Source organism: Lemur catta, chromosome X (genome assembly GCF_020740605.2).
Source record: "Lemur catta isolate mLemCat1 chromosome X, mLemCat1.pri, whole genome shotgun sequence".
Lineage (NCBI taxonomy): Eukaryota > Metazoa > Chordata > Mammalia > Primates > Lemuridae > Lemur > Lemur catta.
The window spans coordinates 35,276,204-35,300,344 of record NC_059155.1 but is presented as its reverse complement, the minus strand read 5'-3'; the positions used below and the strand labels follow the sequence as shown (position 1 = coordinate 35,300,344).

The window sequence follows — 24,141 nt, the reverse complement described above, 5'->3', positions numbered from 1 at the left end:
TGCCTAAATATTTGTACCTCCATAATAGGCTGAAATAAAAAAAAAGAGAGAGAGAAAAAAGTACATTATTTAACACTTCTAAAGATTAAAAATGTTTCTGAAATGATTATGTTAAAAAGATAAACACAAATTAAACTACAATGAGATATTTACCAATTATCAAGTTGGCAAAAATATAAAAGTTTGACAAATATTCTGTTGGTGAAGCTGTGATAAAACAGACACTCCCATAATTCAGCAGTTAAAATGTGAAGTGGTATAATCTCTTTAACAGGCAATTTAGCAATGTCTAACAAAATCACAAATGTATTTACCCTTTAACCTACCAATCTCACTTCTGGCATTCAGCCTACCAATATACCTATGCATGTACAAAACCAGGTGAGTTCGTCATTGCAGCACCATTTGGGGCAACAAAGAATTGAAAACCCTTCAAGTGTCCAGCAATAGGAGACTAAGCAAATAAACCATAGCACAGTTCACACACAGAATATGATGTATCTGCAAACAAAGAATGAAAAAACTCTCTTTTGATATGGAAAGTTCCCCAGAATATGCTTATATGAGAGAACACACATAGTATGCTACTGTTACATTAAGAAATGAGAGGTAAACATATTATTTATTCATATTTGTGCTTGCATTTGAATAAAGAAATACAAGGATACATAAGAAGCTAATACAAATGATTACCTATAAGGGGCTAGAGGGACAGGTGGATAAGGACAGGAGTAAGAATGTGACTTTTCTGTGTATAACTTTTTATATAGTTTTGATTTTTGAACCATGTGAATATATTATCTGCTCAAAAAATTAAATCTAATTTAAAAAATAAAATGTTATAATGTTAAAACAGAACACAAAATTATATAGACACTACAATCAACACTATGTAAAAATATCATACACAGAAAAAGGGGAAAGGGAAATGTCCTAGGATGTTTACAGTAATTTTCTTTAGATGGTAGGAGTACATATTTTTTTCTTCCTTTTTCTTCCCTGAATTTTCCAAGTTATCTATAAAGTATGTATTTCTTCAAGAGGAAAAAAAATGTCTTGTTCTTCCAAGTGTTTCTATTCACAATGCACTTTATTCAGTAAGTGACTTTCAGTTCCTAGTACCCTCATGTTTAATACTCAGAATATAATAAGAAAGCAGACACTTACGAGGACAGCACTATGGCAACAGCATCATTGAGGACACTTTCACCAAAAAGAAGTGCATAGAGTTCAACATCAACTTGAAGCTCGTGGAATATGGCAAGAACAGTCACTAGCAAGTAGAAAGAGTCAGAGGAATATTTAGACATTATAAAAATAACTTATTCTCCTCAATAGATGACTAGAAGAGTTATACAGAAATTCATTTCTTCCTCTTAGAATTAAATCCTCTATTCTCTTACCATATTAAAGATTCAGTGATTTTATATCAATATTTTTCGTTTTCCTAATTGTATATATGCAACATCTCCTTTCTCTCTCTTAAAAACAGTTGAAAATAGCCTTGGAGGACTGAGTTGGCCTTCATTCTTCATGCAAATGTGAATAATCTTTACTTGTACATTTCTTTTCCATACAGAATATATTCAGAATTTCTTACAAAGTAATCATTAATCTTTAAAAAAGAAAAATATTATGAAAAACATCTCCTGCTACAAACTTCATTTTTTTTCCTTGGAGCTTTATACCTCACTTCTATTTGACTTACACATTGCAAGCACACCAGTTTAGCAAAGACAGTACAAAATGAAAACAGAAGTTTAGATTTTGCTGGGGTAAAATTTACGATGAGAACTATAGCTGCTATATTTGATGTAATAAGAAGCCAACTAACAGGATATTACAGCTTGAGAAGGAAAAAAACAACAAGAAAGCCTTCTTTTAGGAAAGTAATTATATGAGAATTCTTAGAAAATCAGATGAGACTAAAGTTGCATTAAAACTTTAATTGCTGGGTCACATACAGCTTACTTGCCAAATAAACCCAAGCAGACATGAAATATTAATATAACCAGAGATGGGAAAGCCTTTTCAAATGCCAGCCATAAAAACAGGAAACTTGCATTTTATAAGATATAGTTTCTCCTGCAAAGCATTGCAGCTGGAATATACTGATATGAAAGCTTACCAAGAGAGGGGGAAAAGGAGGGTGGAGCAATGCTGTAGAATTTTGAAAAGAGAACCAATGGCTCACCCTTCTAGGGCAAGTTAACAATTGCAAAATAATAGAACTGGGGCAACTGCCTACATAATTCAGAAAATAATACAAATGTCCAGCTTTATGTAAGCAAAAGATTTTTGCTAGAGCTATTCAGCCAATAGTCCTACCAAAACAAAACCAGAAGGTTGAAGTAATGTAGCCAGTCCAATCAACTTAGATTTCTCAAAGGCTTTGAAAAGTCAAGGAGCTTGCTTTTACTGAGAGGACACAGATACTAGAGACCACTGGCTCCTTGCAAAAACCATCCTACCTTCATATTGATAATGGAAGCAGCTGCAAACAATAAGAGGACAGCCTGGGCAGTCTTCAAGGAAGCAATTTGATTTCTAGTTTTAAAAATGCTAACCTACACAATTCTCTCTCTAAAAGGGCTCTCTGACTAATCTTTTAAAACATCTCTTATAAAGTATAGAACACATTTTTTCCTTCCATAATGCCCTGTGTTATCAGAGTTAACACAGGAATTCAGAGATAACCTTAGGATCCCACCTTTAATTGTGCTGGATGACAATTAAAGAAGATGATTAACTTACAAGGTCGAAAGGTAAAACAGAACAAACTTCAGTCAAGGTCCTAAGGCATAGTAAAAGAAAACTTCCATCCTTAGTTCATAAACATCCTTCTATGTTCCTACCCCAACCTTTCATCCTACGTTTTCTCCAAATTCCTAATCTGAATGTAGCTGTTAAACTTATCAGTACTATGTTAAGTAAACTCAACCTAACACGGTACAGTTAAATTCATTCTATAACAACTTTTAAAAGATCAGACACTAAAAGCACAACAGAACAAGCTGTGTTAATATCAAAACAATTTTATAACCATAAGGCTAATTTTATAAAAACAATTCTTTAATGTATATTAAAGACCACCAATGACCCAGAACCCTATCTGTGTTAGCACAACTGCCTTCTAACAATCATTTAAAACCTTTTTTTTTAACGTTAAATGCAGACAGTGGATATAAACAGAAGATTTTTTTAGGGAATCGGTTTTCAAGAAGTTTGAAAGGAAGTGTATAATTATTATCCATTTTAACTAATCTGTAATCTAGTTCATCTTCTTCTACCCAATCACTAGGGATAGAGACCAACCTGAATTTCTGAAGAAAATACCTTATAGCCCTTATCTAAACAGTGTCAATTTGTGGACCAGTAATAGGCAAATGTAATAAAGTAGTAAAAGAAAAAAAAATGTGTGCTTAAGCCAAAAGGAATCATGAATTTTGTTTTTTCCTGCACAATTGGAAAGCATAGTACTAGGGAGGTACCTAATTATGAATACTACACTTCAAAGAAGAAATACCCACATGTGCTTTGACTATAAAACACCATACCTGAGATACTTAAGCTCCACTCATGTAAAACATACCTGGATCAGTTGCCGATACAATGGCACCAAACAGCAGGCAATCTGTAAAGTAGAAATCTCCTGCAAGTTGTCCAGTGACCTTCATCAGTGCTACACAGCCGTACATTATTGACCTGTTCAATAAATATATTCCTACTTTAGTAGAAAACATCAACCGTTAAAGAAGCTAGAATAAAGTAAAAACGAGAAGATGCATCTATGGTAGAACTTTGTGACTAATCCCAAATTTAATTCATATCATTTAAATATGGTAATAGCTTGGCCTTAAGGAAAATTCAAACGACTTATTACCTATGTGAATACATTTTACTGCAAAAGTCCTTAGATACATTCAGGAATACAACACCAAATAAATAAAAAATATATTATTTTAAAACTATAATTTGAAGGCTAAAAAGTATTTTAAGCTTCAAATACTTACCCAATAACAAAACAAGAAATTGCTGTTCCAAGAAAAGCATATGCCAGGATAGACCCGAGGTTTCGAAAGAAATGTCTCTGGCAAAAAAAAAAAAAAAAAAGTTACGCTGTGTCAGAATACTTACCAATTATTTGAAAAAGAAAAGGTTTTCTATTCTAGTGTGCTATGCTAATATTAAATGCATTATTCACTAGGAGAAATAAGCAAGAGAAAGCATTCTTATACAGGCAGAAATTTCAGCATATAAAAAGGATGAGGAGAGGAGAGAGGAAGAAAATCTGGGAAGAACTGCCTGTTTCTGAAGTGTCAAGCACTTCAGTTTAAGGTTATTGAAAGTATATGAAATTTAAGAGCACTTACCCTTTTCAGGCTATAACCTGCATAAAATATGATAGGAGGAAGTAATATGTTGAAAAATACTTCTGGATCAAAAGTAACCTGTTAAAATAAAGAGTTCTTTTAGATGAATTCCCTAGAAGACCTCATGTTACATTATCAAGTTACCAAAAAGAAAAAAGATTAAATGTTAAACTCATCAAAAGCAAGAACGTTACTGTGGTAACTTAAAAATATTTCATATAGGATGGCTGTTCTAATTCTCAACCAAACGACAAAGAGATAGTAGTGTTGGAACAATCAGTTTAGCCATATCTGTGGAAAGTCTGTTAAAATACTGATATTAAAATCTTAAAAATAGGAGAAAGCATGAACATATCTTTGCTTTAAATAAGAGACCTAAAACCAGTAAAAAAAACTTAGGAGTATGGTATTATTGGCAAGAGGAAGCAGACTTTTTATATAACATCTCTAAAGGTATATAACACAACATTGTAGCAAATGTTTCTGTGCAACTCAGATTTCTAGTCCTGATAGCCCACTCATTTTAAGACTTATTCTCTACAAAAATGCAGACGCCCCCTTCTGTTCATAAGGTTGCAGTAGCATTTGACAGAAACACAGACCCATGCTAAAACTTAGCTTACTAGAACTTGTAAGGAATTGGAAGTTTCCACAGGTGAAAAGAACTCTTGCTGCAAAATAAACTTGGAGTTCATATGAAATTTTAAAAGCATTAAAGATGGTCAAGAAGACAATCAAGTAGATATAAAAGTCCTGCCAATGTAGAGAACAGGAGAAGTGGAGGCAAATGGCCAAAAGTGGGCAAAAACAAAGAAGATATGAGCAAAGTGGCACTGAGAAATCTAATGATAGAAACTACAAGAGGGACAGGAGAAGGCAGCTCCAGGAATGTCCGGGAGCCAGTACCATCGCAACCCAACCTCCTCCTTTGTGCACAGTATGGTACAATAACTGAGACTCACACTAAGGCCCCAGAAGTTGTGCCAGATTGTGAATCAAAGAAAGATGAAATTGTGCTCAAGAAAAAATTCAAAGAAATATTAATGGACTATTTTAGGTAGTATCAAATAAACCCAATGTACTAAAGTGCTATAAAACTATAAGGACCATCTGCAAACTGAAAGAAATGCTTATAAATTCTGCTTAACTCAATCCTGGTCACCGTTTATCACAATTGTAAATAACACATAGTGAAACAGAAAGAGTTATAGTACTTAGCCTCAATCAGAAAATGAGACATGCAGACATATCCATTTCATTATATTATTACATTTGTTACTTGAGGTTTTACCTCGTTTTATTATAAAAGACTAATTATTTAAATACCGTTAAAAATTCATCACTTATTTTTCTTCTAAATCATTTTGCTGCTAGTTATACACATAAAAAAACCTTAAAGATTCCCTTTAAGAACTTACCTTTCTAAGCATTTCATTATCTTGAACGTTATTGAGTTCATGTGAACTAATCTCTCCTTTCAGCGTATACTCATAAAATTTTCCACTAACATTTACCAATAAGGTAGTTGGACTTGACTGCACTTCACAGCTCAGGGTCACATTATTTACATCACTTGGAACATGAATGCCATACCGAAGAACAAGGCCCACCAAAAGACCTGGAAACAAAGCAACAACATAAGTTTTTCTTGTGCACAGAGACCACTTCTTTTGTACCCCACACATAACTCTGGATTGATAACAAAATCTCTTATGATAGTTTCCTGTGGTTCAGAACCAATTTTTAGACCAAATGCAGTTACATTTTAATATATTATTAAACTCAATCCCAGTGACTAAAGAAACTGACGTGGGAGGATCACTTTAGGCCAGGAGTTTGGAGACCAGTCTGGGCAACATAGTGAGATCCTGTCTCTAAAACAAAAATGAAAAATTTAGCTGGGCGCTGATGGCATATGCCTGTAGTCCCTGCTACTCAGGAGGCTGAGGCAGGAGGATCACTTGAGCCCAGGAGTTCAAGGTTGCAGTGAGCTATGATTGCGCCACTGCACTACAGCCTGGGAGACAGGGCAAGACTCCATCTCTAAAAATAAAAATAATGAAGTATTACTAAATTCACACATCCAAGAGCCCAATTTTCATATAATCCAGTAGGGTGAGAGAAAAAAACATTCCATTCCCTAGAGTAACAGCACAGATCACTGCATTTCTAGATCAATATGTAAACAAGTGATGAAGAAGGTAATAAAATGAGAAAAAAACCTTCAAATCATCTGTACACAGAATATGCTCCAAGGTGTCCCAACCTGACAGCGCAATCATGTTAGAAATATATTTTCCACCTCCATCCATCAGTTCACAAAACTAAACAAATACATTTCCCAAGTTTATTCCCAAAGTACAAAGCTGGCCAAATAATACACATTTAACAAATTAGAAAGTCAATGATATTTATAGATTGATTGAGTTCTTCTACAACTAAAAGGTCAAATTTTAATTTCAAAATATCTGCTTTAAAATCAAAACACAGAATAGAAGTCCTGAATCTGGCACTATGAGATGAACATACCACTAGGATTTTACCTGGATCATGCTACTGATATTCAAATGTACCCAATGTTCTAGGTACTGTAAAACCACATTGATCAACTTCAGCTGCTTAATAACAGCTTTATTGATATCTAAATCACATACCATAAAGTTTATCCTTTTAAACTGTACAATTCAGTGGCCTTTAGTATATTCACAAAGTTGTATATCATTCGCCACTATCTAATTCTAGAACACTTTCATCACCTCCGCCCAACCCTTCCCCAACGCCACCCCCACCCCCAGAAAAAAAGCCCCATACCTATTAGCAGTCACTCTCCATTTCCCAGCCCCTGGCAACCACTCCTCTACTTTCTGTCTCTGGATTTGCCTATTCTGGACATTTTATATAAATGGAATCCTATAATACATAGCCTTTTGTGTCTGGCTTCTTTTACTTAGCATAATGTTTTGAAGGTTTATCCATGTTATAGCATGTATTAGAACTTCATCCATTTTTATGGGCACAAAATATTCCACTATATGGATATACCTAAACTACAAATTGAACCTAAACTTCTGGAACTTTCCTTATCTCCAAAATGCACAGCATACCACTACTAGCTACATTTTACCTTCCTATTGCCTTTCATTCTGACCAGCCAGCCATTCTTTAAACATTTGAATGGAACGCTATGCTAGGAAGGCCTCCAGGTTCAGAGATGAAAACAAAGTCCCTCCTTCAAGGAGCATTCAGTCTAATTAGTGAAAACAGACTGAAAAAAACAATCATAGGGCCAGGCAGGGGGTGGCTCACACCTATAATCCCATCACTCTGGGAGGCCGAGGTGGGAGGATCACTTCACTCAGGAGCAAGAGTGAGCCCATCTCTACTAAGAATAGAAAAAACTAGCCGGGCAACATGGCTCTCGCCTGTAGTCCCTGCTACTCTGGAGGCTGAGGCAGGAGGATCACTTGAGCCCAGGAGTCTGAGGTTGAAGTGAGCTATCATGTCACCACTGCACTCTATCTGGGGTGACAGAAGGAGACTCTGTCTCAAAAAAAAATCATAATGCAATATATACATATATAAAGTGTATAAAAACAGAAAAGAGATACCTAACCAAGCCTGAGGGAGTGGGACATTAGGGAAGTCTTTTCAGAGATGTCACCTTTTCAGGTAACAAAATAGAAGAAAGAGTATATTCCAGGTAGGGGAATAGTAGTATATATCCAGTCAAGGAAGAAGGAGTGAACACAGCTCATTCAGGGAATCACAAGTAGTTCAGTAAAGCTGGCTTATAAAGTGACAAAAGTTGTTTGAAAGATCAGCAGGAGCTGAATCATAAAAGACCTTATATGTAGAGGAAGGGAGTTTGGACTTTATCCCAAAAGCAAAAGGAAGTCATAGCAGTGTTCTAAGCAGGGACTTGACATCAGATTTCTATTTTAGAAAGACTGGTCTAGACTAAAGAGAGTCTAAAAGGCTAGATACATGGCCATTGCAGTCACACAGGCAGTAAGAGCTTAGGACCTAATCTAAGAAAACAGTGACAGGAAGGGAGAAGGATTCTTAGAAGCTATTATATTTTAGAAAGATTTAGTGACTGAGTAGAATAGACTGGGAGAAAGGGAGATGAAAGACTAAGAGGAGCCTTAATTGACCTGGTAACAAGGTGGATAAGTTGGCCTGAGCAGCTAGGTGAATAGCAGGGCCATTCAGTGAGGTAGGGGACATAGGAAGAAGAACAGATTTTCAGAGGAAAAGGCTAAGTCCAGTTTTGGACGTGTTGAGTTTAATGTACTTGTGACACATGCACAGTAGAGTATGTGGGAGCTGGAGCTCAAGGGAGGGGTCTCAACTGGAGATATTTTTATGACTTGGCAGTCATAAGATGGTTGAAGTCAGTTGCAAATGAGATCACAAGGCAAGCAAATAAAATGGGAAGAGGACATGGATATAGACCTGGGGTTTTATCCATTAAGAGCCAACATTAAGGGGCTGGTAGAGGAGAAGGAACTGATGAAAGAGTCTGAGAAGGAAAAGCCACAGGAGTAGAAAGAAAAAAAGAACCAGTGGTGGCAAAGAATTCAGGAAGTGAAAATTTCATTTCCGAGAAGGAGGAACTGATGAAAACTATCAAATACTGCAGCAAAGTCAAGTAAGGAAGGCATTGGAAGTATTCACTGGGTTTGGCAATAAGGAGGTCATGGGTGACCTTGATAAGAGCAGTTTCAGTGGAGTAGTGGGGCTAGAAGCCAAACCTGAGTGAGAAGTGATGAAGCAGAAACAAGGGGGTGTAAGGGCAGTAGTTACCCAGGAAGAGGGGAGGGTGCAGGGATGAGGAATCCTTCTAGTCCTGCGGTCCCCAACCCCTGGCCAGTACCAGTCTGGGGCCTGCTAGCACCCAGCCCCACATCACCACCTGAGCTCTGCCAAGCCTCATCTGTATTTACAGCCGCTCCCCATCGCATCACCACCTGAGCTCCACCCCTGCCACTGCACACCCCCCCCCCACCATGGAAAAACTGTCTTGCATGAAATCGGTCCCTGGTGCCAAAAAGGTTGGGGACTGGACCTCTGTATAGTCAATTTATAGTCACACATGTTTTTATAGTAATGATTAATTGGTGAACAGTACAATGATGCCAACTTTAAAAATGTTTTAACAAAGGTTCAAATTTAAAATAGATGAAAAATACACTTTGAAAATACCTCACCTCCAAAAAACAAAATAAAAAAGTGACTGTTGAGTATCAACTGTGTTTGACAGACCTGGGAGAGAAAGGCTACAGATCCAGTCATTCTGCCTATTTGATATATAAACAGCTCTTTCCTCTACTATTCCACAAGGCCTAATTAAAAGGCTCAGTAAAAGTTGTCCTCTTATAACATGCAAAAATCACAGATAAGCTACTACAAATACTAATAACAGCAGCATAAATTCTTTCCAGGTCCCCAAGCCTAGCTATGTAGTAGTAACAGTATCCACTGGTTCGTACTTGCCTAACCCTATGCTGAAGCATCACTGGGTGCCCTGAGGAAGGCTCAGCACTTGCACAAATTTGAAACACATACCTTGGTAGATAAAACATCATCATGAAGAATAATTACTTAGGGTGGAAAAAAATCAAGATCCTTTTATCACAGCATCAAGCATTTGAAAAATTGGAATTTCTTTGAAAAAGCTGACAGATCAAGTTAACATGGGTTCTGTAAAAGGTCAAATCCTAATCATGGAGTTAAAGCAATTCTCAGTAAAGTGAAAGGACACAAAAAGAATGCTTTGTTAAGAGGATAAAGCAGAAACTTATAGCCTCCTACATAGAGAGAAGGACAGAAAATATTGATATTATGAAATTTAAAATTACTACTTACAAGCAACAAAGAACACAACCACAAAGAAATATCTTTCACAAAACAGAGAAGTCCTACCCCTCCTCCACATTCCTGACCCACTTGTGCTGGAAACTCTCCCAGTGATAAAGAACTCAGCATCATCCAAAGCCCCACCATTGTATGATTCTCTCAGTTAGCAGAAACTGGTTTTCTCAGGGATTCCAGCCCATTCTTCCAGCCTATCATACCTAAAGCCTCTTACAGTCAAAAGTATGGCAGGAATATCACTGGGGCATTGAGTGTGGTCAAAACATTTATTACTTGCTTGAAAAATGCTGTTAGATTCTGTGTTAAAAGCTAATTCAACTTCAAGATAGCCAAGAAAGCCAAGGCTTTTGCTGACCTCTGGTTAGTTTTATTAATACATGCATTTATTCATCTCTCTCCTAGCACATTCTCAACAGTGGCTCTTCAAGCCTTTATCCTCCTTTTCAAGTCCTCAACCCCACTGTCCACTTTCCTGAGAAGCTGGGGGCTATTTGATATAGGCTGCCTTAATTCTAAGCCCCTCTATGTCGATATAAACTCGTTTACCTTCAGCTCCCCTCTCAGGAAAAACAAACCTCTTTCCCAAGGGAAATCTTTTACCTAGAACCTGAACCAATGCCTATCTTGTTTCTGCATATATTATTTGATCCTTGTAACTTTATGACATGGATACCACTATAAATCTCTCATTCATTGCTTCCTCATCTATAAAATAGGGATAAGTGACTTGCCCAACATTGTTATCAAGAGACAAAGCCAGAATTGAAATCTAGATTTTCTAATTCCAACATCTCTGTATGGTCATCCCTCAGTATCTGCGGGAATTTGGCTCCAGGACCCATGAGGATACCAAAATCCTCAAATGCTCAAGTCCCTGATATAAAATGGTACAGCATTTGAATATATCCTAAGCACATCTTCCCATATACTTTAAATCATCTCTAGATTACTTAAAATACCTAATCCAATGTAAATAGGTATGTTGTATTGCTTTTAAAAGTTTGTATTATTTATTGCTGTTATTATTTTATCTTTTTGAATATTTTCAACCTGTGGTTGGTTAAATCCAGGGTTATGGAATGTGTGGATGTGGAATCCAGGGACACGGAAGGCCAATTGTAACTTTCTAATCTTCTCTTTGCTCTCACATCACCACTAGCTGGAGAACCTCTGGAGAATCAGAATGGTTTAGGTCTCCATTCCCTCACAATCCACCTCCAAAACACCTACAACTTTAAGTATTATCACCTTATATATTTGGTATTTTGAGACAGAGTACAGTACAGTGTGGGAAAAAAAGCACAAGTTTGGAAGTCAGACAGATGTGTGAATTCTGGCTTTCCAACAAGTTCTAGTCTGTCACCTTAGGGTAGATAACCTCTCATTGAATTTCAGTTTTCTCATATGCAGTGATGATAATAATAACCCACTTTGTCTACATAGTTGTTCTACCTTTCAACATGAGGCAAGATGGTTTAAAGGCTAAGAGAATGTGGCTTTTGAGCCAGACTGACTGGATTTGAATCCTGGCTCAATACTTATAAGTTATGTGACTTCAAGCAAGTCTTCTAACTTCTGAGCCCCAATTTCCTCATTCATAAAATTGGAAAGATAATAACACCCATCTCATAGAGTTGTTATGAGGTTTATATGAAATGGCACTTGTAAAGTGCCTAGCACAGTGTCTAACACACTGTAATGCTCAAAAAACATTATCTATTAAGTCACCAGATTATAAGTGCTTTGTGGGCAGGGACTATGGCTCACATCTGTATTTCTCAACATATCCCATACATCATACACATTTAATAAATGTTTATTGAGGAATCACATTAGTTAAGCCTAAGACTCCGGATACCTAGAGTTTAAGGCAAAACAAGTATTTTCTCCATCTTTTGCTTTTTATACCATCTGTAAGCATGCTGCAGTGAGTGATCACTTTTCAGACTTAATTAACTACCTGGACAATTTTTACTAACAGTGACTCACTTTAAGCTTCTTAGGAAAGCTAGCCCTGTGAACAAAACACGTGGGTGCTTTGAGATTGTATGTTTGCAACTGGAGCAATTAGTTTATATTACAGTCTAGAAACTGATCACATTGGCAATTTAAACATTTTTTATGCCCTTGCTTCTCAAAAAGATAAAGGAAAAGCTTATTTTTAATAACATTTTTTCCAGAATTTAAGCAGCTAAACCAACATCACAGGAATAAGATCACCAGTGAGCTAAATATTGGAGGTCTAGGCATTCCCTTTTCCTCTGGAAGTCATGCTGAAAAATAAAGGTCTTAAAATAATATAGTAATGCAATAGTTGTGATGGTGCGAGAGTCATAAGAAGAGATAGATGACAGATAGTAATTAGGATTAGAAAACTTCAATTTCCATAGTATTGAAAATACTTTGGCCCAATGCCATCTATTCTTGAACTGGACTTAGGAGTTAGTTAGGAGGCTATTTAGTCCACAGTATGCTTTGCCTACACTGAGAAAATGGGACAGGTGAAGGAATGCCATGTCAACCCCAGATTTAACCTCCAGACTTGTACTTTATTTCCACAAGAGATACCCTTGTTTTTCCTTCACAAAATACTAACACTAAGATACTCCCTCACTTTTTATTAACTTAGACACTTCATGAAATGCAATCAGTAATACTATTTTTCTACTTCAGTCCAAGAGTTAGATGAAGTTGATGATATCAGCTATCAAAGAACAAATATTTTCAGAGCAATTTAAAGTCCCTATTTGATTTAAAAAAAAATACTATGTTTGCCTCTCAACTTACAACACTGAGCAGTTAGGACTGTTCTGAGCCTAACCTGAGAAAATGCAGTTGTAACAGTAATAATAATAATAATAGCACTGCTATCATTTATTCAGCATTTATTTAGGGGTCAGATACTAGGCTAAAAACATTTCTTCCACACAGTAATCTTACTATCATCACTCCAAAAATATAGGTGAGGGTAAAAGAGGGTAAGGAACTTGCCTAAGACTACATATAACTATTGGCACAGTGGGACAGAAATCCAGGTCCGACTCTAAAGCAGGGGTTGGCAAATTACAGCCCTTGGTCCGTTTTCGTATGGCCCAAGAGCTAAGAATGGCTTTTACATTTTTAAAGGTTTGTAAAAAGAAAAAATAAATAAAATAAAGAATAAAATGTAACAGAGACATGGAGGTCTATGTGCCTGCAAAGTTGAAAATCTTTACTGTCTGGCCCTTTACAGAAAAAAATTCCCTGACCTCCGGTCTAAAGCCTTGTACCTTTAACCACATCACAATATCTGTCTCTACAAAGAAGAGGTATCTGTGATCAGTTCCTTATTTTAACTCTGTAATACTTATCTGGCATTTAACCAAATTTAAGATGCCAGTATTTTCTTTACATGACCTGTCTATAAATTCCTTGATGGCAAGGGTCTTATACCTCTTTGTATTTTCTGTGCATAATAGTAGGTTGATCAATAAATGTTTGTTGGGAATACTAAATAAATCCAGTTATACAGAAAATTATATAGAAATGTATAGCTTATCTGGCCAATTTGGCTTAAGGTTCACTGCAAATGAAAAGCAAAACATATTAAATATAAAAACGACCTAATATGTCTAAAAACTAGGAATCTTAATGAGCAGAAATATTTTACACAAAGGCTTAGAACTGTTTTACCTTACAAATGAAAAACAAGCGACAGTTCATGCATTTTCCTAAGGTACATGACCACCTTTCCTTACTATTCTTGAGATGCACATTCCAGAAGTCTGGCTGTGGGGGAGTGGGGGTGCATGGAGAAATGTCTTTTTGTGCTAAAGCTTCCTCTACTTATCTGCTAGTCTGAGAGGCAAACCTCAACGAGCTCGTCAGTTTCAGATTGTTTCAAATAAAGACAATCTTCACACATGTATGTACTGCAAGGAAAGGATTGTTTGCCCTCACTTTTTCGGCAATACCCTCAGTCAGATTAAGACAGTCAGCAATATGTATCTTTTCCCCTCATGAGGCCCCAGCAAAGCTCAAAATGCTTTTGAGCCCATGCTTTGATTTACCCTACTCACCTCATCACCAACAAATAATAAATAAATAAACCTCAAAAAGAAAGACACAAGAACCGAAACCATGTATTCAACAATCGGTAAATAACCTGATGCCAACAGCAAGACACCCATACTGCATATGCGTGGTGTTTGTAATTACTGTTTGTCTGAACTGTCCTGATCATCATATAGTACACCACACTGCTGGAAGAACCTTAACTCTTCCTTGTCCTCACTTCTGTATGCCTGAATTGGAAGGGTCAACTGTATGCATCCATATCGGATATTACAGGCATAGTACAATAAATAGGACGTCATTAAAAATGCCCCAAGCCTTCTGCAGCCTATCTCACGCTTAGGTTTTTACTCCAGCTCCACAAGAGTAAGGTTTTCATTTTCAACCTCTAAAGGACAGGGCGTAGCAAGAGCTGGGTGATGAGTAAAGGTCGACTCTGGCTCCAAAAGAACGCCAGATTCTGGGCAGTAGAGATAACCACTGCAGCCTCAGTGAACCTTAAACAGACTGACACCCCAGAGAAATGATCGCAATGGTGTCCTCCCCTCCCCCAGCCCCCAGACCAATCCGAGACACCGCACCCACTCCCTTCCCATCCCCAGCCCGAGGTCCCGAGCTTGGTAGGCAGAGAAAGAGGGGGAGGGTGCGGAGGAAAAAGGGGGTGGGGTCGGAGGCGAAAAAGGTGGAGAGGCAGAGAAAATAGGGGGGCGAGGCTAAGGAGGAAAGGGGGTGAGGCAGAGGAAAGGGGGGTGTAGCAGAAAAATGGGGGTAAGGGAGAGAAACGGGGGAGGAGGAAGGCGAGGCAGAAAATGGAAGGAATTAGAAGGGGAGCCGAACGTAGGCCAACCAGGGCCGGGAGAGGAGGCGAAGCAGCCGGCGGGCAGAGAAAGGGGCAGCGCCAGGAGGCTGACAGGGGTTGAGGCACTTGCCATAAATCATAGCCAGGCCGGTTTCGTGCAGGAAACGGGCCCGGCGGTGTTTGAAGAGCCAGATCGTGAGAATAGTGAGGGTGAGCAGCAGGATGAAGATGAGCAGATTGGCGCTGTCCTGCCGGTGGCTCTCCTCAGCTTGCTTCTCGGACACGATCTCCTCATCCATGGCTCTCGCCCCTCCGCCGGCGCCGTCCGAAGCCCCTGCCCAGTCAAAGACGCCCACTGCGAGGAGCAACCAGACGGGCCGCATGAGCGGGCGGGCCCGGAGGCCGCCACTGAAGCCGCGGCGGAGGGATGCCCGCCGCCAGCCGCGCCGAGCCATGTCTCCCCCCGCCCCCCGCCCCTATCCTCACCCGCAGCCGCCCGCGGTCGGACCACTCCCCGAGGGCTCACGGGAAAGGGGCGGGGCCCGAGGGAAGCCGTCGGTGAGCGCACCGCCGCCGCCGCCGCTCTTAAAGGGGCCGTGGCATCCCCAACTCACTCTTCCCCTCTCCTTTGCCCTTCTGCACCCGGGTATACACAGTCTGGCGCGGCCCCTGACTGAAAGGCCGTCGAATCTAGTGCATTGCGTTCTTCTAAAGAAACATCCACTCTGTGTAATCAAGCAGAGGTAGACTGCACTCTTGTCTACTTTGATCCTATTCTTAGAACTCTCAGGGGAATTGATCTTTCATAACCCATCTCAATGTCCCCCAGTGTCTCTTAACAGGATAAGAAGTTGTCCCCTTGGGAGTGGCCTCAATCTCCATCTCTATAATTTAAATCGAATTCTCCTTGTTCTGTCCTCATTGGAGAAAAACAACACTGTAGCAATTCATAAAAGAATTGACTCAAAGGGGTGGATTATGTGTGTGTGTGTGTGTAGTCGGTTTTCTTTACATATAAACACCTAACATAAGTCATCTCTCAAGCTCAAGAATAGAGGAGAGAATTTTCCCTTCCTCACGTCAAGAACCTGTACAGAGAAACTCAACAGTCTCTCAAGAAGATTCAGTTGGTTTGTACTCAGATCTACCGAGGCTCCAACTGCTCCATTGTACTCTTATTTTAAAACAAATATCCCAAGCCTGGAAGTCACCTTTGACCCCTATCTCTCATTTCTCTTCCTCAGTACTCCTCAGAATAATATTTTTTTGGTTCTCAGCCTCTCAACCTGTCACATCAGAATTTTCACAGTTCTCACCTCCATACTCCAGCTTTGGCTTTGAGAACAGTGGATTCCTATTTTTTTCCATACTTCTCAGATCACTCTTTAGTTTGTGTGGGCTCCCCGTTTTCCCTAGACTTTCACTTCTACATGAATGAGCTACAAATCTCAAGCCCTGGCCTGCCTCTCTACCTTCAGGCCTCTACCTGTTGGACTCTGATCATATCCTATTGAGGCTCCTACCACCCTCAAAAACTAAAAATATTTTGAAATGACCTCATTTTCCCTCTACAAATACGTATTCTTTCTCAAATTCTTCATATCATCAGCGGTACTACTATCAATCCAATTCCTATCATTCTGCCTAGAATTCATGATTCTCAAATGTTCTCATTTCATGGCCATATAACTTCCTGCTAAAACAACGCTCAGGCAACACCAAGCTGCCCCAGTGAGTGTTCATCCCCACTAATCAGCTCTTTAAGCTCCAAGGATGGTGAGCTAAATGGGAACAAAAAAGCACGAGGATGTGTTCAACTCCAAATCCTGTCCCTGTCGGGTCAGGAACTGTCCTAGACCAGAGACAGTGACTGTGTGCCCATTCTCTCCTATTAGTACCTTGGTCTGTCTGTATCTTCCCAAGAAACCTCATGGCTGCCTGTCCCCTATACCCTGACTCCAGCCTAACCACACTGCCATGTTCACAAAGGGCTGGGCTTTGTAAAGGCAAGAAGCCAAGGTGAGGATCTTTCCCAGGCTCCTCATGATTCCCACCCCCAGATCTCTCTTGGTCACCCCAGAAGACCTAGCAAATGAGCTTACCTGCTTCTTCAGGCCTAACCACTGATTCCGAGGCTGTTTTCCTCAGCACAAAACCACTTTTCACTCTGAGTGTTTGGAACTGAAAAAAAAAACAAAGTCATAGACTGCTTCCCTGACTACAGTTAGTTAGCAAATGTCTTCAATCCCCAGACTCTACCTCTGTTTATGTGGCACCAGCAACTTAGTATGCTCCCTCAGCAACCTCTTTGTATTGAGTTCTGGGAGGAATCTTGAGATGCCAATAACTCTATCAGGCGGCCAATCCCCATGAGCCTTTGGCTCCCCTCAGAATGTACTTCTCTCTCAACCTAGCACTGCTCTATACTTCTGACTCCCACTCCGCAGTTTCTCCTGTCACTACTGCCCTCCCTGCCAGTCCTCATCAGTGTGCTGTCCGGAATGCCCTCCCTTGTGAACAAACTAACCCAACGCTCTTGGTTGCTGCACTGTTGGCCCCTCCATCTTCTCCCTTTGCCAGTACCAGAATCTCTCCTAGCATATCACGTGCTCTGAAGCTGTTCATTTTGTCCCAACCCCACTGTCCTACCCATATGTACACACAACTCACACTCTGTACTATGTAGTCTAAAGGAGGAGTTGGCCTTTGCTCACTCCTCATTGTTACTCCAAGCCCATTATTCCTCCACCCTTCATTGCAGCTCTAACACCTCCTTTCTTTGTTTTCCTCATCCAGTGACTTCCTGGTCACTCCCACACATTCACAGAGTACTTGGGCATCTGGTTTACAGGTTTCCTCTCCCCCCCACCCCCAGCCCTGCCATCATTCTGAGTGACTTTAGTGCTCATATAGGCAACTCACCTGGAATTTCAGCCTTGCCTCCTTTGTTACTGAGAAAATCAAGGCATTCTGGGAAAATCCTACCCTGCAATCTACTTAAATATCCTATCAGTGCCCATCCTTTCTTCCTCCCCTCCAGCCTCAGTGGAAGAGGTGTTTCCTCCTCCCTTACGAAGCTAATTCCTCAACCTGTACTCTGCATTTCATCATTTCCTTTCTGCCCCTTCCAGGGTCTACTGCAGCAATCACACCTGCCGCCCCCACCGTCTTCAATGCTCCTTCTCTGTTCTTTCTGCTTTCCATAAACACTTTCAGGTCTCTTCTGAGAAATAGCTTTTCATTTAAATCCTCTTCTGGCTACTGCGCTTTCTCTCCCTTCTCCTTCAGAGATAAGCTTCTCAATAGAATTGTCTACATTCTCTGCACTCTCTCCCATCCCCTAGGCCAGGGATTATCAAAGATCAGACTATAGCCCACTGGCCAAATCCAGCCTGCTACCACTTTTTGTATGACCTGAAGCTAAGAATAGTTTTTACATTTTTTAAGGGTTGAGAAATTTTTTGAAATTTTTTTTTCTGCTGTGAGTGAGGCTGATGCCACAGCACTCTAGCCTGGGCAAGAGTGAGAATCTGTCTCAAAAAAAAGAAATTTTTTTTTTTTAAAAAATAACATTTTGTGACACATGAAAATGATGTGAAATTCAAATTTCAGTGTCCATCAATAACAGTTTATTGGACACGGCCATGCCCATTCATTTAGTTATTGTCTATGGCTGCTTTACACTATAAGGGCAGGGTTGAGTAATTGCAAAGGAAACCATGTAGCCTATAAAGCCCAAAATATTTACTATCTGGCCCTTTGCCAGAAAGGTATGCTGACCTCTTCTTTACTGTCTGTTGATCATTCTCCCACCCTTCTTCAAGAGAGGTCTTTCTGAAGCACAAATCTGTGTGTGTGTGTGTGTGTGTGTGTGTGTGTGTGTGTGTGCATCACACTCCCACTCCAAACCCTCCAATGGGCCTCTGTGCCTTCAGTTCTGGCTCCTTAGCCCAGCACACAGTACTCCACACACCCTGCGTCTAGACTACCTCTTCACCCTTATATCCTGTCCTCCTCCAAATACATTTTGCTTCAGCCATTCAGAACTCCTTGTCATTCCCTGAATGCTTCCTATGATTTCATGCCATCTTTGTACCTTTCTATGTGTTCCCTCTGCTTGGATAGCCCTTTATCCCTCCCTAACTTCTATTTGCTTGACAAAAAAGAAAATCTCAGATTAAAAGTCACTAAAGTTTCCAGGATGCCCTCAGGCTGAGTTAGGGGCCCCTATATGGAAAGGGCTTCCAGAGCTCACTGGGCAGATCTCTGCCCTAACCCTCATGATGTATCATCATGTGTGATTTACAAGTTTGTTATTCAACAGTTCATGAGCACCTAGAGGGCAGGAACTAGGCCTCACTTATTTTTTTACTGACAGCATCTAGCACAAGGCTTAACCAAAATAGGTACTCAATAAAACATATCTATGTATCAATAAATGTCTCTTAAGTTTGAATGCCAAGGAAATTTCCATGTTTGCAGATGACATCAAATTCCTCTAGGTACATAGATTCAATTCAAGGATAAACTAAAAATACCAGAGAATTGAGCAGTGTAGATAAGCTCACTCCACACAGTCCTTGGTTCACTGGAGGTGCTTGATAAACACTGAATTCACTAATTCATATACTGGGGGAAAGCTGAAAAACAAGGTTGAGGTCATATTGTGGAAGGTGTCTATGCCACAGAAATTTTTTAACTCATTCATTTCCTTGATCAAAAACCTCCTCAATATTAATTTGGCAACAGGAAGGGGTATGAATGAAATGTGGAGAGATGGGCAGTAGGGAGGCCAGTTAGGAGGTTAGAAAAGTTGCCTTGCTGAAAAGTAATGAGGTCTTACCTTAGCGGGTGCAGTAGGAATGCCAATGGGAAGCTGGACACAAGAGCCAATGCAGAGGTAGGATTAACCTGTCTTGGCAATTGATTGAGTGGGTGGGTGGGTTGCACTTGAGGAAGAATTTTTTTTTTGAGACAGGGTCTTGCTCTGTCACCCAAGCTGGAGTGCAGTAGTGCAATCAGAGCTTACTGCAGCCTTGAAATCCTGGGCTCAAGGGATCCTACTGCCCCAGTTGGAACTATAGGTGGGTGCTACCACGCCTGGCTATTTTTTAAAATTATTTATTATTTATTTATTTCAGTATATTACAAAGGCACAAATGTTTAGGTTACATCTATTGTCTTTGCCCCACCCCAGTCAGAGCTTCAAGTGTGTCCATCCCACGGACGGTGCACACTGCACCCATTAGGTGTGTATATACCCATCCTCTCCTTCCCCCTCCCACCTGCCCGACACCCGATGAATGTTACTACTATATGTGCACATAAGTGTTGATCAGTTAATACCAATTTGATGGTGAGTACATGTGGTGCTTCTTTGTCCTTTTTTGTGATACTTCTCTTAGTAGAATGGGCTCCAGCACTACCCAGGATAATGCAAGAGGTGCTACATCACTATTGTCTTTTGTGGTTGAGTAGAACTCCTTGGTATATGTATACCACATTTCTGGCTATTTTTTTATTTTTTGTAGAGATGGGGTCTTGCTATGTTGCCCAGGCTGGTCTCAAACTCTTGTCCTCAAGTGATCCTCCTGCCTCGGCCTTCCGAAATGCTGAGATTACAGGCATAAGCTACCACGCCTGGCCAAGGAAGAAGAATTGAAAGATGACTCCATGATGTTGAACCTGGATAACTGGAAAACAGAGAGCTGTTAGCAGCATTAATCTGGGAATCAGAAGGTAGAGCTCAACTATGGGCAGCTGGAGGGATATCTAAATGCAGACATCAACATAGGCAGTTAGAAACTTGGCTCTGCAGTTCAGGAGTGAGAACAAGCTATATACACAAGGTTGGAACTGTGGGAGCCCATGCATTCTGCAAAGAAGGGAAGGTGGAAAGAGACTCAGTCCTAGGGCAGTAGTATAGGGAATGCCTACATTCGAGTAAAACAAAGAATAGGTCACAGCTATCAGTTAGAACCCAGCATAAAAATGCTGGAGTTTTCACAGTTTATTTCCTAAATGGACCAACCCAATGTGCTAAAAAAGCAAGTAAGATTTTCAGTGTCATTAGGAAGGCTATTTGAAATGAATAATCATATTAACCTCATATACAAGTAGCCTAAGATACTTTGTACAGATTTGGTAATGAAACCCTAAGAGAAATATTAGTAGCTCTGGAAATGGTCCAGAGAAAGGCAATTAAAATAATTAAAGGGGAGAAGCAACTGATGTTTTAGGAAAAACTAAAGGAATAAGGAACTTCTTCAGTTTGGAAAAATAGCTAGCAGAGTCAATAACAACAGCAATAATGGCTAACATTTATTGAGTGCTTATTATGTGTGAGAGAGACTACTCTAAACACTTTATATGTAACATCTCACTGAATCCTGACCATAACCTTGTCAGGTTAAACACTATTATTATCCTCATTTTACATGTGAGGAAACTGAGGCACAGTAAAGTTAACTAACTTCTCCAATCCCCCAGGGGTAGAAAAGGAAAAGTCAGGATTCAAACCCAGTACGATTGCAGAGCACATCCTTTTAACCACTGTAATATAAACCATCCAGCAAATAAATATTAAATAAATCTTAAAGATATCAATCATATAACCACGGTCTTGTTTACTAAGATTCAAAACTCAAGATACCAAGGCACCACTTGAAGCTTTAAGAGGAACACATATTTTTGTTGTTTGTATTTCTTACAATGAACACACACCACTTTTGTAAAGAAAAAAAAGGAGAATTCAATTTCAATACTGAAAATACTAATTTACCCAGCAGGTAGTAAACTTCTGGAATGTGTTACCCAGAGAGGTTGTACTATGTATAAATGTCTTAAAGAAAGGTTCTGTACCTACAATAGATATATACCTCTTACAGATACCTATAATAGTCAGGAACATATTCCTGGGGAAAGTAGACTTTTGAACTGGATAGGAAAGGACAGAGTGTGCCAGACAGAGGGAGAATCTGCATGGGAAATGGAGACATGAATGAGTGGTGTATGAAGATACTAGTCGAGTTGGGTGACATGTAACAAAGTCAGTTAACTTGAAGACAATTCTGGGATAGCAGTACTTTCTCTATTCAATGAACTATTCTGGGAAACATGAGGAGTCTTCACAAATAACATCTTCGTAGGAAACACTTTAGAGATCATTATCCCTGCCTTTAATAACATCCATATCACTTATCCATGGTGCAAATGGAAAATGGCTGTTTCTTTGTGAAAACTAAAGGCACTTCTTGGTCACTTAGGAATTTAAATATTCTTTCTCATGAAGTTTGGCTTTTGTTCTAAGAGCTCATGAAAACAGTGCTGCCACTAGCTGAACCTTGCACTTTTGGGACTAACTCAAACCTAGAGAACCACGTATGAGTGGACCCAAGGTATTTATTTGAATGATACAGTCTTTAGTAACTGCGTCTATGAATACCTTGGCTTCTCTTCAGGTTGGAATCTACAGAAAAGACGATTAAAATACCACTCCATAAACATGATTTAACCATTTATTACTAGAAAATGCAAAACTAGGGTAGTTTCTCTTGCATTCAATATATGAGGGTAAGAGGTTAAAAAGAAGAGAGCAGAGAATGGAAGAAGGAAATAGAGAAAACCAACTCAATACCTGGACATGGGTCACTTCCCTGAAGACTAGGATAATACATTGGTGGCTTACACAAATACCAGATTCCTTACTGGCTTTATCTTTTTTTCTATACTGTCATCTTTTTAAAAGAAAGGAATTGGACCTCAGATCCTTTAAGAAAACTCTTAATCATTTTCTGCTTCAGATAAATTGATATTAGAAGAGTTAATTTAACAAGGTCCCTGAAAAGGCTAATTTCGATTTAACCATTATCCAAGCTAAAACAAAGCTTTAAGATTTTTTTTGCCAGCTATCTTTTCTATCTTGCCACCTCCCAGGGGTGAAGAAGGAAGCAGTTTCCTGCCAACTACAGAGAGATTACTTCCTGGTTCTTCCTGATTGTGAGGCTTATAAATAGGACTACATTTGTGTAATATGGGACACATTATACTGCCCTTGAAATTGATTGGGTACTGTGTAAAATTTTGGCTTAGAGGTGAAGAAATTGAAGAGGGCCCAGAGAAAAATAATGACCATCACTAAAAGTTAGGGAAAATAGGATCCAGGACAAAAATTATATAGGTAAAGTTGAGGAAATATGATGACTCTTGGATGTTTTCTTTATTTTCTAGTTTTTTTTTCAGCTTTGAGGAAGCTCAAGTATATCAGAAAATGTTTATAATCAAAGGGTTATAAAAAATTAAGAGTGCATACAAGTCCACAGGGATTTTTGAAACCAATTCGAAATAATGAAAGGACTCTCTGTAGAGAGCCTTTCAAATAGGGATATATCCCTCCCACTTCTTTTTCATAATTCATTCATTTTTCATTCAACAAGCATTTATTGAATGCCTACCTTGTGACAGTCAACAAAGTTCTAGGCACAGAGAAATCTGTCCTCTCAGAGCTTACATTCCAGTGGGAGAAGAGAGACTGTAGCAATAATAACACAACAAACATAATAGGTAAATTATATAGTATGTTAGGAGGTGATAAAAAATAGAGCAGGGTAAGGGGATCAGGCATGGGAATATTGCAAATTTAAAAGGGGGGGTCAGGATAACAGGAAATCTTTGAGCAAGTGAGGGTGAGCAAATTGATGCAGCTAAAACGTAGAATTCTGATGGAGTTAAGGGGAAAGAATGATGATCATACTTTGCATTTACCTTGTGAGATGCAGTTTACAAAGCTTTGCCACTCAGCCCGAGGGCACTGGAGGAACTGGTGCAGCTTGGAAAACAGGATGAATTCCGTTTTGGCCATATTAAGCTTAAAGTGCCACAGGCCCACTCACATGGAAATAAATGTCCAGCAGGTAGTCAGAAATGCAGATCAGGAGCTAAGGATAAATATTTGAGATAAAGATGTCGATTTGGAAGCATTGTAATCTCTGCTGGCTGAAGCGGTGGGAATGAATGGGTGAGCTTACCAGGGGAAAACAG

General features: G+C 39.4%; 1 protein-coding gene and 1 long non-coding RNA gene across 7 annotated transcripts in view; both read right to left on the bottom strand.

The window, feature by feature from the left end:
- SLC9A6 (solute carrier family 9 member A6) overlaps positions 1-15,634 on the bottom strand; it is a 55,319-nt gene extending 39,685 nt beyond the window's left edge. For 2 of the 3 annotated variants that reach the window (XM_045538832.1, XM_045538830.1), the window contains exons 1-6: positions 15,233-15,634; positions 5,792-5,991; positions 4,374-4,451; positions 4,014-4,090; positions 3,593-3,705; positions 1,168-1,273 (exon numbers count right to left, since the gene is read on the bottom strand). In XM_045538832.1, the coding sequence (XP_045394788.1) occupies positions 1,168-1,273; positions 3,593-3,705; positions 4,014-4,090; positions 4,374-4,451; positions 5,792-5,991; positions 15,233-15,557 (899 nt within the window). In that variant the 5' untranslated portion in view covers positions 15,558-15,634. The remainder of the gene's footprint in view (positions 1-1,167; positions 1,274-3,592; positions 3,706-4,013; positions 4,091-4,373; positions 4,452-5,791; positions 5,992-15,232) is intronic. The other variant, XM_045538831.1, reaches the window with a different exon arrangement.
- A 5,039-nt stretch (positions 15,635-20,673) lies between these two features.
- The window catches only part of LOC123628854, a 4,240-nt gene continuing 772 nt past the window's right edge, over positions 20,674-24,141 (bottom strand). For all 4 annotated transcript variants that reach the window (XR_006731790.1, XR_006731789.1, XR_006731791.1 and 1 more), the window contains 3 exons: positions 23,866-24,038; positions 23,556-23,632; positions 20,674-20,795 (listed from right to left, as the gene is read on the bottom strand). This is a non-coding gene — a long non-coding RNA (uncharacterized LOC123628854). The remainder of the gene's footprint in view (positions 20,796-23,555; positions 23,633-23,865; positions 24,039-24,141) is intronic.